The sequence below is a fragment of the Mustela nivalis genome (assembly GCF_964662115.1).
Source record: "Mustela nivalis genome assembly, chromosome: 9".
Classification (NCBI taxonomy): Eukaryota; Metazoa; Chordata; class Mammalia; order Carnivora; family Mustelidae; genus Mustela; species Mustela nivalis.
Window position 1 is genome coordinate 72194340 of NC_139028.1, and position 16760 is coordinate 72211099.

Below are 16760 nucleotides of genomic sequence, written 5' to 3' on the forward strand. Positions count from 1 at the left end.
AGCGAATAAATGGGTTTTCCTGAGTTCTATGAGTCACTCTAGCAAATTACCACACCTGACGAGGAGATTATGGGAACCTCTAATTTCTAGCCAATCCATCAGAAGCACAGGTGATAACCTGGGCTTGTGACTAGTGCCTGATGTGGGGGCAGTAGGATGGAACCCTTTACCTATGGATCCATCTCCAGGTAGATAGTGTCAGAATTGAGTAAGTTCTTGGACCCCTGCTGGTATCAAATAATTGTTTGTTGATAGGGGGAAGCCTACAACACATACAAACACGCCTATGTTGGACTTAGGTCCAGAAAGCTAATTTAGGGGCAACTAATGGAAGTAGAATAAAAGGTTGAGCCAACTTCTGTTAACATTGGGCATTACTCCAGTGAGTTTGATTTTTGTGGTTTTGGAGATGGAGAACACTGAAGGTTGGGTTTGGGATTAATTTGACCAACAAAAGAGAGAACATAGAAATGTTGACAGATGTTCCATTTATGGATCATCATGGCACACATTGGTTGAGTTGAGGAAAATGTCCAGTTATTATAGCATCATCCTTCTAGGAATTTTGAGGAACTTTCAATAAATTGGAGCTGTGTCACTCTCCATCTGGACACCCACAGTTGGCCAGAGTAGAATGACAGAGAGTCAGCTTGATGCTTATGATTGGAGCCAGAACTGGCCAGACTGTCCTTATAACTCCAGAGCTCCAGTCCCTCTAAGAACACAGATATCCATTCTTCTGTCAAGGACTCCTCTTGTAAGAGATCCTCAGGAAGTTTCCAAAGAAGCAGCAGCTCCTTCGATGGGTTGTATAAACTTGATGAAGTAGTGATGATCATTCTTTATGGTCACTTGATTTGTCCTTCTGTTACCTTATCTCTTAGTCCCCATAACCCATAACTATAAAATGGCCAAAAGGCCTGCTCTGTCTCAAAAGAAGTTTGTGTGAATAGAATGAAATGATGAATGTGTATATGCTTTGATAAGTCTCATATAATATACAAATACCCATTAATCACAATTATCATTAAAATGAACAATGGCTCTACTCAGTTCTCCCCACCTTTTGTCCCCTGGTAGGAGGCCAGCAAGCAGCAGAGAGGCTGGGGCCTTCCAAGGGGCCAGGAGGGAAGCAGGAGACTCTTGGGTCATGATGTGGGTCTTGAGGACACACAGTGGAACAGTATCCAGAAGAGCTGCTGGGGTCAAAAAGGGGAATCAGCGTGTCAAAATGGCAGGTCATGGGCTGGAGCTGGTGTAGGCAGGGCCAGGGGCAGGTGCCTCTTTACTGGGAAAACTGATAAAGAGGGAGGAATGGGGAGGTTTTCTACTGTGTGGATTCTCCAGTGAGCAGAAAGAAGGGCTGAAGTTTATCCAGAGGCTTCTCTTCATGTCACTACAAGGGCTTGTTATTGATGTGGTTTCTCGGATCTCAGCTAGGGAATAAGCCTTTTCTCTGAGCTACAAATTCTCTGTGGTACAAATCAGAGACCTAGAGGGCTGTTTGATGTGAGTAGTGTTTATAAGTTTTTATATTAGTTGCTAATATTCTATAATTGGAATTCCCTAAGTTCTGGATGTCCTGCTTTTCCTGAAAAAATCAAGAGACCAAGCAATCTTGGGTTTACATTTCTGCAGAGTAACTTTTGGTCTGCTTCTGCTGGCTTGCTTCAATCATTTGTGCTCCCTGCCTGGCCCTGAAGGCATCCAGGTTACTGTGCCTGTGTGCACAGTTCTTAACCTATCTTGGTTTTCTGGAGCACGGGAGGTTTATGCTTAAAGCCTCCTCCAATCATAACACCTTTTCTTTTCTAAACCACTTTATTAAGATATGATTGATATACGAAAAGCTATACATATTTCATGTATACAACTTGACGAGTTTAGAGCTAAATATACACTTGTGAAACCCTTATCATAATTTATGCCATAAACCTATCCATCACTTCCCAAAGTTTCTTCCTGTCTTCTTATTTATGTACTACTATTATTATTGTTGCTGTTGTTGTGATAAGAACACTTAAAAGATCGACCCTCTTAGCAAACTTTTAGGTATACAATACAATATTGTTAACTCTAGGCACTAAGCTATACAATAGATCTCTAGGACTTAATCATCTTGTATAATTCCGACATCATCTTGATGAGGTTTCTTTCCATACAGCCTCATGGGGGAATTCCATTTGAAACACTGACTGTGCTTACAGTATGTTTGAAGTTCCTTCCCTGGGTGGAGTTTATTTTGACCATGACTGTTTGATCTCTAGAAATTACTTTATTTGTGACTTTCAGATTGAGAGAATTTCTATCTTGTATGAATCCATGAGGGAACAGGAAGAAATGCACTTTGGCTAACATGTCATTTTCATTTTATTATATCATATGGTTTTTGCCATCCCTTGGGATAGGCTTTTTTTTCATTCCCAGCAGGCATTAATGCAGATGGGGTAGGTCTGCATAAAAGGGGCAGGAGACCCAAACATCAGTTTCTTCATGTTGCGTTCTGAAAGAAAACTTGTGCTAGTGCTGAGGGGATTATAATATATACCTCCAACAATTTTATATATTCAGGCTGCTAAGTAAGTAGAATATAATTAATTTATTGATTAAATTTTCTTGACACACTGCCTATTTCCCAAAGCAATTTGAAGTAACCAGCAATGAGATCTATGATTTTTAAAAAGGAGGCTTTTTGGGGAGAAAATTTGATAATTATAATCATCCCTAGGAGATAAAGAGAAATGCATGCTTCTAACAATCCATGGTTTGTCTCTGAAGTTAAACTGTTTGACCTGAAACCTAATGAATCTGTGATCCATGTGGTCCAGGCTCTGAGAAAAAATGCTTTAAAGAATTATTCAGCAAATACAAAAAGGCAGTAGAAGAACTCCATTCTTCACTCTCACGCCTGCCCTTTGACTTCTCACTTCCTTACCCTCCCCACCTGAAGCCTTTCTTCTTCTCCCTCCCTCAACTTACTCTTCCAGCTCCAATCATTTACTTATTGTACAGATTGTCTAAACTTTCTCCTTATGATTGACTTAGTTTTCAAAAGTCTTAGGGTCTAAGAGAGGGCACTGTGTACACTTTCGCACACTATCATGCTTTATTCTCCGTGTTCATCCAGCAAACGTCCGAATGCTTATTACGTGCTATGATCTATGCTAGGGCCTGGGAAGAGAAAAGTGAATTAGGCAGGTCTCTGAAATGCTTCTCAGTTAGCACAGTGGGATGGGCAATGAGGAAAGTACCCCCCACACCTACCTCAGGTAGCACCCAGGGCCTGGTGCCATTAGTTTTGACTGTGACATAAATGGTCTGCAACACACTGGAGGAGCAGCTTTCTGGTGGAAGTTTTCTCTGCCTCCTGGCTAAAGACTACTTTCAGCAAAGTTCTCCTGAGGTGGCTGTCATGTATGGGGCTGTAGGCATCCTCACTCAGAAAAGGGCAGAGGCGCTCACACAGAAAGGCTGAAACAAGCCACGGGTGGCAAGTGCCAAGCATGTAACCACAAACACACACAATTCAAAGCTGCTTAAAAACCAGGAGGCATAAAGCAATCAGGGAGAAATCCTCTAATCCCCTGACGGAATGTCCTGGAATGCTCCTTACTCTCTCCTTCCAACGTGTGCAGAATATGCAATAATAAAATCAAAGTGTTCTTTCCCTAATCGGTACAAAGAATGGCTGAACAAGCTCTGGGCAAAACTGTTTTTGTGGGGAATATTCAGTCTTCTGTGGGCTGTTTCAGTTCAGCAAGCTCTAGGGAGACAGGAATCCAGGAGAGTGTGGGAGATTCCAGGGACCCTCTGGAGTGAATTCTGCCAGAGTTTAGTGTGTGTGATGCATGTAAATACTCCTCCCTGCTCCCACCCTGAGCTGCCAAACAGAAGACAGGGCCTCAACGAAGCTTGCCATGCAGCATGTTCAAACACAGTCTTCCAGTGAAGTTACTCACTTTAGGACTTCAAGGGCCTTGGGCTTGAGAGCCACAGTAATTCATGCATGACACAGCTACTCACTTACTAGCTGTGTGACCTTGGGCAAGTTACCTCACCTCTCTGTGTCTTGGTTACCTCTTCTGTAAAAAAACTATCTCACAGGGTAGTTACAGTAATTAAATGAATTAATACAGAAATAAGATTGCTAGTTAAAATACAAGATGTCCAGTTATATTTGGATTTCAAATAAACAACAAATAATTTGTTTAGTGTTGTGTGTGTCTCAAATATTGCATGGACATAACTGTATTTTCATTTCATTAGGTCTATAGCTCGAAGTAGAAAGTTCATAGAAGCACTTGGCACTTAGTAAATTGCTCATTACGTGTCAGATGTTATATTCTGTTGTTGTTACCTTTGTGGTTGAATTAATTACTTTGGAGTTTGGTTCTGAGAAGATTGTTGTTTTTAGTTTTGAGTCTGATCAACCACTTGGAGTTAAGTTAGGAGGGCCTCTGGTCATGAAGCCACAGAGAATCTCCCAGGGCATCTGACCACCCAAGCTCCCGTGGTCTTGTAATCAATGACTCCCAGAGTGGTCTTGTGATCATTGACTCTCAGAGAAGCCCATCTCCAAGACCACCTTCACCTGGCTCCACTTCCTCTCTTACCACCTGCCCCTCAGATCAAGTAGAGCTTCCCTGTGTGGGTTAAAGACACAAGAAGCAAAGGAACAAATGTGGGTCGAGGGCAGTGACACTTTCTTAGACCTACTGTGTGTGGGACCCTGTCCCAGACACTTCTGATATGTTTCCTTATTTCATCCTCTCCAGCAATTCTGCAAATGAACAAGATACCCATCCACAAATTGGGGGTGATAATGCCTCCTGATGTCATCAAATCATGACGAGGAAAGTGAAGTCCCTAAGCATGGAATAGGCTATGGATACATTTCTTTTCCCTCCCTCTTTTCTCCCCTTCAATCCCCACTTGATCAATGAAAAAACAGATTTGCCCAAGGCTGTATAGCTGGTAAATAGTGGGAAAGAAGGACTACAGACCAGGCCTGTTGGCCTTCCCACTCCACCATGCTACTCTTATAGTTGTTTCCCCTGCTCTTTGGTCTTACCTCCCCTGTTTCCTGGTATGGGCAGGATACCCTGACTACCCTGACACTCTTCTGTTATTCTTCCAAGCTGCTCCCTCCCTTACAAACCTCTTCCTCTAGGAAGCCCTCCAGCCAGCACAAGTATGAACACACAGCTGGAAGAGAGATGGCAGGGTCATCCCCTTACCTTTCCATGGGCCCAGCCTCCCCAGGGATCCATTTCCCTTCCCTGGAGTCAGCCAAGCACTAGGCGCCTGGGCCATCTCCCACAAGTTCACCCTATAATAAGCCAGCAGGTCACATTTTGTTCTCCTTAAATAAACCTTATAGAAACATTTAAATGTTTATTTCACTCATAAATTCCCAGGAATGTGCAACAGTTTCCTAACCGCCTGGGTGCAGGGATAAATATAGGCCAGTGTCATAGATGGGAATATTATCTTCCTTTCCCCAATGTCACATGACTAGGCCTGGACTAAGAAGCTCTAAGCAATAGCTCCAGCCCCAGCCCTAGCCCTGGCAGGACTGGGGAGTTTAGTTCCTGTACTTGGGCCCTGGCAGACAGCCTGAGAAAGACGGACCCTACTAGGAGCCAGTGTGGGGTAATGAAGTTGGAGAAACCTAGCCAGAATTCCACCTAGATGACCTTCACTTAACTTTTCTGAGTTACATATTCTCAAACATTATGTGGAGCTAATAATTCCTATTTTCCAGACTTATTTTAAGGATTAGACAAGATAAAGCAATAATAGTGATGATGATGATGGTGATGATGATGATGAAGATACTGAGGGTGGTGGTAGAGGTTGGGCCTTGTGGTGGTTTGTATCCCCAGGTACCTCTCATAGCCTGGAGGACTATCTCTGTAGAAAGGTGCCCTGGCCACAGAGAAAAGTTAATCCTCTTGTGATAGGATAGAAGGACTCTGGGGACTCTCGAGAAAATGATTATTCCAGCAGCAAGTCCTAAGACCATGGGAGAGAGCAGAAATTCCTCTGCTGAAGTCTGCTGGACATGGGGCTCTTCCCTGCCAAGCACTGAGGACTAGTTCCTGGCTCCCTTAAGTTCCTCAGTGCCCACCCTGTGGATCCCTCTGTGCACCCAAGGCCTGCCTTGCCTCTGGTGAATGCTCTTTTCTGCCATTGTCCACTCTATTCCTAGAAGCCTGGGATCAACAACCACTGGATAATCCTGCCTTCTTCATCACTGCTTTCACTCTCATGCCAACAGACCCGAGGAGCATGGAAATATATGCAATGCCTATTAGTCCTACTTAGTGGAGAATGTATCACCCAATAAGCCATTCATTCATCACCATCTTCTATCCTCTCCTCCTCCCTTCTTTTCATTTTGTTCCTCCATTTTTTTCTCTCTCCAATCCAGGCATTTAATCATGCCAGTTACCCACACAACCTACCCACCCAGCCTATCACACATCCATCCATCCACCCAATTATTATCCTCCCAACCTATCACACATCCATCCATCCATCCATCTGTCCATCCACTCATCCATCTACCTGCCCATCTGTCATTCATCCATCCTTCCTTGAGCTCCCACCACATACTAGAGCCTATGCTGAGAACTGGAGATATACACATAAAAGACACAGCCCTGACCTAAGTAGCTTATGTGTAGCATAGGATAGGAGACAGGAGAATCAGAAAAACAAAAAATAGTAAACTACTTCTTTTTGATCACTATAGGAAATAAAGACAAGTAGTTTTAATATACATTCCTGACTTTCTGTAACAATCAAAATTCCCAAAATACTCTCTCTGCTTTTTCTTTGGTGCTTCCACAGCTACAATCTCACATTGTTACTCTGTGACCAGAACCACTAGAAGCCATCCTGGTGGAACTGTCCTCTTGGCCCTTTTCAAGCTTCTTTTCCATAAAGGATGGGATATCAAGCAACTGCCCCCCATGTGTGGGGCCTTTGATACTCAGGACACTGGCTTTATTGTCAAGTGGGGACAAGAAAGGAGATAAAGCCAACAGAAACACTCTAGCAGGAAACTCAGGTTTTAATCTCTACACAACCACAACACAACTATGTGGACTTTGACAATTACCCTCACAGAGACACAGTTTCTTCTTCTATAAAATAAAGAAAATAATATCTACTTTAAGGAAATGAGACCACATGGCAGGTGCCCAATAGATGGTTTCAATATCTCATACGTTATCTCCTAATGTTTTACCGATAATTCATTTGAAGATATTTCATTGAAGATTGTAATTGAGGCTGTTCTTGCAAAAGGTAATGATAAATGAAGATAAGCTCAGAGAGGATGAATTCAAAACCCTCAATTGGACATTCAAGGTACTGGCCAGTTTCTAGTGTGTGGAGTGTACTTCCTTACCTGCCTCAGTTTTCTCACCTGTAAAATGGAATAATTATCATTGTTGAGGCTACTGTTTGTAAAGTGCTTAGAGCGGTGCCTATCACGAAGGAAGCCTGGCATGAGGGTTCTCATCAAGTGAGGTGAGGGCATGTCCCCACTCCACACTGTCACCAGGTTCCTAGGGTTTTATGTACACTATTTTGTCTTAATCCCATTCCTTACAGACCATTGATTCTTTGGGTCCCAAACCTTTTTCTCACACATTTCCCAAGGGGTCTATGGGGAGGTGTAGACAGAACCCCAGTCTCCCGGCCAGTGAACACAGGGCCTGGACAGCCAAGGGGATAAAACGAAGGGAAAAGCTGGCAATCTACCTTATATGGTAAAGCATGTTGGTAAGCTCTAGATATTTCTGGGGATAGCAAGACCAAGGATCCTCATATTCCTGATCAGAGAAGAGAACACAAAGCAAATTAGATCAGAAAGTAGTTGTCATTAGATTGTAAACCCACAGGGAGGTAAACTCGTTGAGAGTGGGGCCTTAGGTAGTGCTTAATAAACATTTCTTGAATGAATTCAATACACATTTATAATTAACTCTTGAATGTGGGTTAGGAATTATTTGTGGAGTTTTTTAAGAGTATGGTACTCTAAACATATTCTCTCTTCTTTATAATTTTCTTAATAACATTTTCTTTTCTCTAGCTAACTTATTATAAGAATGTAGTGTATAATATGTATAATATAGCAAAATATGTGTTCATGATTGTTTATGTTATCAGAAAGTCTTCCAATCAACAGTTTTCTATTAGTAGTTAAGTTTTCCAAGAGTCAAAAGTTATACATGGATTTTCAACTGTGCAGTAGAGTAGCGTCCCTAATTCCCATGTTGTTCAAGGGTCAACTGTATTAAGTAAATTCAACTCAATTCCATATTTATTGGGTGCCTATCATGTATGAGTGAATAGTTGTGCCTTTCCTGTGTGCTCAAATTCTTTTATGGTATAGTGGGCTATTTTCTGGACTAGAAAGAAAAAAATAATAATTCTAGCCCTGTTTCCTCAGCTTACAGCCACGAGGCAATAGAATCCAGGTATTGCCACTTCCTTGTTATGCCCTTTGGACAACTGACTTAACCTCCCAAGCCTGTTTTCCTAATCCATAAACTAGGTATAGCCATAGCTAACTTATAGGACATCTCGGGTTACAGATGAGGAAACAGGCAAAATGAGTAACTTACCCCAGGTCCCACTCAAGGATGTGAAGCCCAGCTCTTTCCACACTGCCGTAATACCTATACCTTGCATTCCTATGGAACAGAAGCATTTCCTGTCCCTTCTAGAACTCCCTGGCTGCTTGGGGAAGCCTACTTGGTATTTTTCTCTTCTAAAAGGACAGCTGAGCACGCTCAGCTCTGGGTCTGTCCCACTGACTAATGTTGGTAAGCTAGGATGGGTCTCTCACACTCTGACACAAACAGGGAGAGAATTCCAGATTCATTATGGCAGCAGATATCAAGATCCCCAATTCTGAGCCAAAAGAGGAGGCCCAGCAGCTTTGTGTTCAGAGGTTCTAGGAGCTCCACAACCAATCCCTTCCTGTTAGGGCCACACACAAAGGGCGGATTCTCCAGAGCACATGCCAACCTAATTTTCAGTTAATTAAAAATTGGAGGTGGGGATAGCGGTGGGAGCAGGGATGTTACTGGTTAGTTGAGTGCTTCAGTAATCTTAAGTCAAAAAGATGCTGCTGTATAACATGGGTAAGCATCAAGTTGTCTAGAGGATCAGAAAATGCAGTACAAAATAGGCATTTAGGGAGATGTACAGAGGGAGTAACTCGTGTGTGGCCAGAACCAGGAATTGCATAGTGATCTGTGTTTCTAGGAGTCGATGTGCATTGAGTTGGGCTGTTTTATTGTCTGATCGTTGAGAAAGAAGGAAGAAGGCATAGGCAGCACAGTTTCTCAGCAGGATGTGTAACACTGAGCTGTATTTTCTGGCCCCATGGGCTCAGGCATCGGAGAGGATGGCCAGCAGAAGTAAGACCCTATAGTGCTTTGGAGCATGTATGGCAGTGCGTTTGTGGGGCCCAGGTTGGCTATCTCAGACAAGGACTTCAAAAGAACAAGACAGTGCCTGTCTTCAGGCACCCAGGGCTCCCACAGAGGGCCCCAGAGGCAAAGCCCCAGCTGCCAGGCTGTCTGGTTTCGAATCCTGGGCCTGCTGCTTATACAACCTTGAAGGAAGCTACTTAACTTCTCTGTGCTTCAGCTTCCTCAGCTCTGAAATGGGGATGATGATACTTACCTCATAAGGTTGATTGAAAGTTTAAAAAGTTAATACAGTAGAATAGTGCCTGGCATTATTATTAAGTGTTGTGGACAATGGAGACGGGGGTGGGAGTTCGTCAGGGGGTGGTGGAAGGGAGCTACTGAAACAGACGATATGAAAGGTGGTCTGCTTATGAGTTCACATTGACGTGCACCTGGGGACTTCCAGAAAGCCCTGAGAGAGGATGGGGATTGTCTGGGTGGAAACTAGAGCCAGCTGTTAGAGCTAACCTGAAAGTCTTTGCACATTCAGGTTTACAAGGCACTTCTGAGGAAGCCATGCTGTTCCAACAAGTCAGCTTTCTGTCATGGCTGCTGGTCACAGGCCAGGAAATGGTTGATGTCCTGGTCTTGCTGCCTCTCGGGCCCAGGGCCAGGTCTAGTGCCCCATGATTAGGGGAGACAGGTAGGTATGTGCCCAAAGGAGAGATCTGGGAGCAATGCCTGGAGGAAGAGAGGAAAAGGGACTGTGGAAGGATGCATAAACTGCCTTCCTCCATCGGTAGGTTTTCACCCACTATAGGCAGTTGTGGAGGGCAGAACTGAGGGGCAGTCACAGGGAGGAAGTTCCAGCTTGACCAGCAAGCCAAACTGGCCAACCACAGCACAGATTTCCTTGTGAGGTGGGGAGTTCCTCCGTATACAGCTACTTCTACAAACTCCCAGGACCCAACCCAGAAGACACTGATTTGATAGGCCTAGGTTGGCAGAGGAATACAGGTTTAACAAGCTTCCAGGTAACTGTCTGGGGGGTCACACTATGCAGAACTTTGCCTGCCTGGGAGGTAAGGGTCTCAGATGAGATCTAGTATTCCTTCTAGCTCTTAGCTCCGATGATCTGTCATTCTGTGGTCCCTTAAGGTCCCAGGCTTGTATCCTGACAGCTTTTATTGCTGCCAAAATCTCTTGGCTATAAGCTTATTCATTTGAGCTCCTCCCTGTTCTAGGGCCAACCCAGAAAACACACTCAGGACATAACCTCACTGAGTGCATTGTCCAGAAGCTTTATTTCTTTGTGGGTCTTGATTACAGCTTCTGATTAGGGACCTCAAGGATGTGTGTGTGTGTGTGTGTGTGTGTGTGTGTGTGTGTACGCATGCATGTAGAGAGAAAAACAGGATCTAGGTCTGCAGCTTTTGTGTTTTTGTGTGAGAAGGTCTCAGCTAGTTTTCATGTCAGTGATGGGAAATGGGGGCTGGGGTTTGAGGAACTAGAAGTAGGACTGGACCCGGGGGAGCTGTAAACTCAGAAGGATGCTCTGGTTCTTTGCCCGCTTCACAGAGAAGGAGTTCACACGGTGCTAGGAATTTCAGCCAAATCCTCCTAGCCAACCCTGCTTTCCTGGCTGCCTGATTTCCGCTGCTCCCAGGAACTTGCACTCCAGCCCCTGGAGGCTCCAGCCCTATTCACAAGGCCTGACCTTCCCCTGAGGCTGTGGCTGCCTGAGAAGCCCAGTGTAGATTGTCTGATGGGTCAAAGAGGGAGGTGTTCTTCACTGACAATGCCCATGGACTTCTGGAGCACTCAGGGATGCCTAGTGCCTATCAGTAAGGGCAGAGAATAAAAGATATTGCATCTGATATCGTCTTCAGTTTAGGGTCTAATCTGCCCCAGCCCCATGGTCCTGCAAGTAAAAAAGGTACTAGAGGGCTGTGCTGATCAGAGTCTAGGAGGAAGCCACTAACACTTGCCCAGAGGAAGAGATGAGGAAGCAGAGGCACAGAAAAGTTAACAGGCTCACAGAAAGTCTTTTGACCGGGATGTGGAGGAGCCCAGTTTGGTCTGACTCTAGAGTCCACATTCTTAAATCCTGTGTTAATGGTCCTCCCTTAAGGACCTGGGCATCATTTCACCTGAAGTCCTCATGGGTTCTTCTCGGGCTGGGCTCCAGCAATGTAGAGGCTAAGGGTATCACAAACATCTCCTTTATTGTCTTGACTTCCCAAAGGCACAGAGATAGAATCATGGCATTTGAAGGCCCTTCAGAAATCATGGGAGTCCATGCCCTCATGTTACAGAAGTCTGGTTCTGGTTCAAGGTCACAAGAAGAATGAGCCTGTGGAAACCTGGAATCTGGAGCTCCTGCTGTTCAGTTAGGGCTCTCTGACCCTCAAGTGTGTGATAGCTCATGGATTCCCTTCCCTGGCTTGGCTGTGCCTGGAAATTCATGCTCACCTCTGACCCACTGGAGCTGCACCTAGGTGTGCTCCGAAGTCGTAATGGTCAAGAGGGCTATCAGGTTTTTGTGCTATCTTGTCTTAGTCTCCTGAGAAGGCTTAAAGGTTATTTAGAGAGATGAGATGATGAACTAAAGGTAAACTGAACTCAGTGTAAAAAGATCTCTTCACTAACAGAGGAGTTGCAGCTTTGCCAATTAATTATGCTTTCTTTTTTTCTTTCAGAGCACTTGTATTCTTGGGGAGCATAGCATGACAGCTGTTTGGGGGAGCTGGTTAGGATTCAGGAACCAGATTTTACATCAGAATCTGGCTTCAGCACACTGTTGTTATTAGTGAGGTGGAAGGGGTCAGGAAGGGCCATGGTAAGAAGGAACCCAGGGCTAAGGAGTAAGGATGCTAAGGGGACCGAGCCTGGGAAAGTCATGACTGAGAAGAGGGAGCAGTCACATTTGAATCCAGATGCGATCTTTTGCTTTATGCTGTCATACCCTTCTTTCATCTTCAAACTTTCAGTGTATTAAATTTTTTGTTGGCTAAAACATATAGCCCACTATTACCAGTGTTTTAAGGGAATTGTCCATGCCTGGTTAGGTACAGTGGTAGAAAAGCAGCAGCAACAGAGTACCCAATTTGGGGAAGACCATACATCACCCATAGAAGAGCAACCTGCCACTGAGACCAACTGACATGCAGCACACACCAGCCCCATGACATTCCTGGAAGAGGTTCAATAAAACACTGAGCTGACTACCGGTGGCCAAATGCATGGGGGCTTGGCTTACCGCCACTTAGAAATTCAAGGGCTCCCCAAGGGTACCAAGTTCTGCAACATCTCAATCCAAGTTTGGGAGAGGGAGCTACAAGAAGCCATTCTTTTCTAAGTATTTACTGTTTGAGTTCCCACAATTATGATATGCAAGAAAACAAATGTCATTCGAACATGAAAATGTTCACTGAGAGTCTGCCTGCTTACTAAATTAATGCTCACTCATACATCCTTCCCTCCCTTAACAAGTCCTTTCAGGCTGAGTTCAGTTTGGACATCTGTCAGATAGGACGGGGGTAGTACAAGTGCAAACCAACTGCAAAGTTCATAAAATCAAAGAAAACAGAGTTGGAAAACTTCACATGGAAGGTCTTGGACCAGTAAAGAGCAAATGGAGCTGGAGTAGATAACAAAGAAAAAATTACAAGGATGATGAGACAAGATAGGTTCTTTATGAGAAAATGATTTGCATATTGAAGGATCCATAGATGTCCTTGGGAAAATGAATGAAACCCTTAAATATTAAACACATAGTCTCTTACTGAGGTGCTGTAAAGTAAAATGTGAGGGATGTGGTTCATGTGAATCAATTATCATGTTGGCATAAAGAATATACCAATGCCAAAATGAACACAATTCTTTTGTCCTTCTAAAAAAATTAGCACATAATCAATCTTTTTATATGTACAGCTAAAATAATTTGTTTTCATAATTTCATTTGTACAATGCAATCACAATAAGACCCTTTAAGTTTATTTCTTTTCATCATTTTTTTTGCAATACAATTTTATTGAAAATCTTTTCCACTATCTACTATAAAATTTTGATCTTCATTTTAAGTAGACTCAGTTTAAATGGTCTTTTGCTGGTGACCATAATCCTGACATGACAAGGCCCTCTGTGCTGACAGTTCTCCTCCAAGTCTTTCTCCATTCTAGGAGGGTGCCTGCAGGTTAGGATGGTTGGACCTCCCAGGAAACTTCAGTCAGACATGGAGGTTCCACTCTCAGTATGGCTTGGCCAATTCAAATGGACTCTGGGTATTTATTCCTCAGTGTGGCAGCCACATACCTTCCCCCAGGTGCCCACTGCAGCCTGCACAGGCTGTCAGCAAACTCTCTAGTCAGGCTGAATGATGTGGCACCAGCCCAGGGTACTTGGCTTGGCCCCTGCCAGACTAACTGCAGGCAAGGAGGGGGCACTTACTTGGCCGGTGGGGCTCTGGGCTGCCTGTGGCTCTCCAGGGGGCTCCTCGTCCTCGGGAATGTGGGGCATGGCAGCCTCCTGGCGGGAGTGGCCGCGTGTGCCCGGAACCTCCACGGCGTCAGCCCCAAGATGCTCCAAGAGGCCTGGGCTCCGCAGGCTGAGGAGACGCCAAAAGGACAAGTCAAATCCACTCCCATCCCTGACCCAGGCTGGATTCCATTTCCAGGAGCCATGAGCTGCAGAAAAAGCCTGCTTGAGTTTGCATCAACACCAGAGGTTGGACTAGGCTAGGAGAGGGCATTTGGAATTGCATTTCCTCCTGTTCATTTGCTCTGTTTACAAAGTCAGAGATGACCTTAGAGATTTTCCATCTAATTTGGTCCTTAGAGTAAACACAGCTATCCCAGAAGGAAGAAAATTGCTTCAAACTCCTCAAAGCCATAGCTAATGGAGGACATTCCATGGGGATCAGATTTGTACTTATGTATCATTTATTAAGCACCTATTACATACCAGGCACTATCCTAGGAGCATTTCCAACATCCCCTAATTTAATCCTCATAATGATCTCTGATGTAGGTATTAGTATTCACATTTTATAGAAGAGTGAATGGCTTCAGAGAGTGCAATCATATAAAGAACCAAGCATTTGAATCCCAATATTCCAGTTTTGCAGCGAAGGCTCTTTTCACTCTACTACATAGCCTTCCTTCCCTGGGTTGAGTAAGAGGAGGTTGTTTCTGGACTTTGTACCCTATGGCTGGCCTCATGTCCATCAACATCTTTTCTGACCCTTGGTATGGGGCTCTCTCCCTTGAGGACAACCCTCAACAGGCCTGTGATTCTGGAGGCTCCGCCAGGGTGGATCTTGTGTGCCTTCTGCAGTGCCCACCTGGAGCAACCTTTCTTTGCTTCCCCAGAAACCAGGCTTATCCTGTCTCATGGTGTAGCAAACTTGAGGCCCAGCTCGTATTGACCCAGTCAACATAATCTCACTTATCTCACGATAGTGATTGGCTCAGGGATAGAAAATAGGTTCACTGTATGGAACTAGAGGGTATCATGCTTAGCGAAATAAGTCAATAGCAGAAAGACAACTATCATGTGATCTCCCTGATATGAGTGGAGATGCAACAGTGGGGGTTAAGGGGGTAGGAGAAGAATAAATGAAACAAGATGGGATTGGGAGGGAGACAAACCATAAGTGACTCTTAATCTCACAAAACAAACTGAGGGTTGCAGGGAGGAGGGGGGTTGGTAGAAGGGGGGTGGGGTTATGGACACTGGGGAGGGTATGTGCTACGGTGAGTGCTCTGAAGTGTGTAAATCTGGCGATTCACAGACCTGTACCCCTGGGGATAAAAATATATTAAAAATAAAATAGGTCCACTGTAAACCAGTGAGCACACTGCAGTGTTCTGGGACCCAGGTGCTTTATCTTGCTTTGGGTGGTAGAACACACAGATGTAAGACCTGATGTTACTGATGCCATTTTGTTTCCATTTGGAAGTCCAGACTAAGGATAAATCTGACAGGCATAGAGAAGGCAGTAGGGCCAAGACACTTGCAGAAGAAAAGAAGGTTCATTTCTGACCAAAGTTCACCTGAAGCCTGAATTCTTTCTGTACTCACCAGTTAAACAAACAATTAAATTTCTTAGTGTCTAAGTAAATTTGGGTTGGTTTTACTTATACCTACTAATTTATAACTACTTGTCCTAACTTATAACTACTAACTACTGTTACTTATAACTACTAACTATTTTTTCATGTTTCTCACCAATCAAGAGGTCTAGGACCATAATCTCTCCAACAGACCTGAACCAGTGGGCCTGGGTCCTCTGCTTCTTCTTAGAAAAGGCCAGTAATGTGAAGTTTCAGTCTGGAGAGGAAGGATAGCAAGGTAGAAAGAACACAGGTCTTGGAACGTTATACCTGGATTTGAGTTCCTACTCTGCCACCCATAGGCTGTGTGGCCTTGAACATTGGCTTTACTTCTGAGCCTCACTTTCCTTGTCAGAGGAACAGAGATAAGAATGTCTCCCATGCAGGAATGTTCTAAGGATGAAATAATATACAGCACTGAGCACAGAGTAGGTGCTCACAGAGACCACCTGATTGGAGATCTTCAGCCCAGGAAGCTCAGCCAGAGTCCATAGGCCTTTACCTAACCTCTTCCCCCACTAAATTCCTCCAAGTCCTCTTTCCCTAATGGCATGGGAGAAGCCTTCAGGGACCTGCAGAACAAGCAACCAGCCTCGTTCTATAACTTCAGAGATTTCCTGAAGTTGTTGATCTGCTAGTCAGCAGATGAAAGCCACCAGATGCAGACCCTGCCCTCAGACACAGTCAGGGGTTTCTGGGACACACACAGGAAAAATAAAGAACACTGTCATTTACTGAGTACCTACTATGTCCTAGGTCCTATGTAAGGGTGCTGGCTGCAGGAAGCTATAGGTGGAAGTCAGAAAGCCCTACCATCTCCCATGATACTAGATATTCTTCTGGTCCCACAGGGAAGGCCCAAGGGCCTAGAGCCAGAGGGTTGTAGGCAGGCTCAGATCTGACATCAGCCACAACTCTGAAAGATGCCCCTATCCAACATACACACCATTGACTGAGCTTCCTGAGGAAGGCAGGGATTTGATTCATCATTGACAACTAGAAGAGAAATTGCTTGTCGACTGGTATTTAAAGAACTAGAGAACTTTAGCCACGGGGTTGGTCAATGTGACCACCATCTTGACTTCCATCAGTCTCGGCAGTGGAATGGTAGTTCAGCTTTCAAACAATTGGGGTGACCTCTGCTGGTCAACTCAAGAAGTCTCATCTCAAGTAGGAAATCCATGAACTAAATCATTCGTTCATTCACCACACT

At 44.4% G+C, this 16760-nt stretch overlaps 1 protein-coding gene across 1 annotated transcript in view; it reads right to left on the reverse strand.

Moving 5' to 3' along the window:
* IRAG1 (inositol 1,4,5-triphosphate receptor associated 1) overlaps nt 1-16760 on the reverse strand; it is a 127121-nt gene that overhangs the window by 67423 nt on the left and 42938 nt on the right. Inside the window, 2 exon segments of the mRNA XM_082683080.1 lie at nt 13884-14011; nt 14014-14040. Of these exon segments, the coding sequence (XP_082539206.1) occupies nt 13884-14011; nt 14014-14040 (155 nt within the window).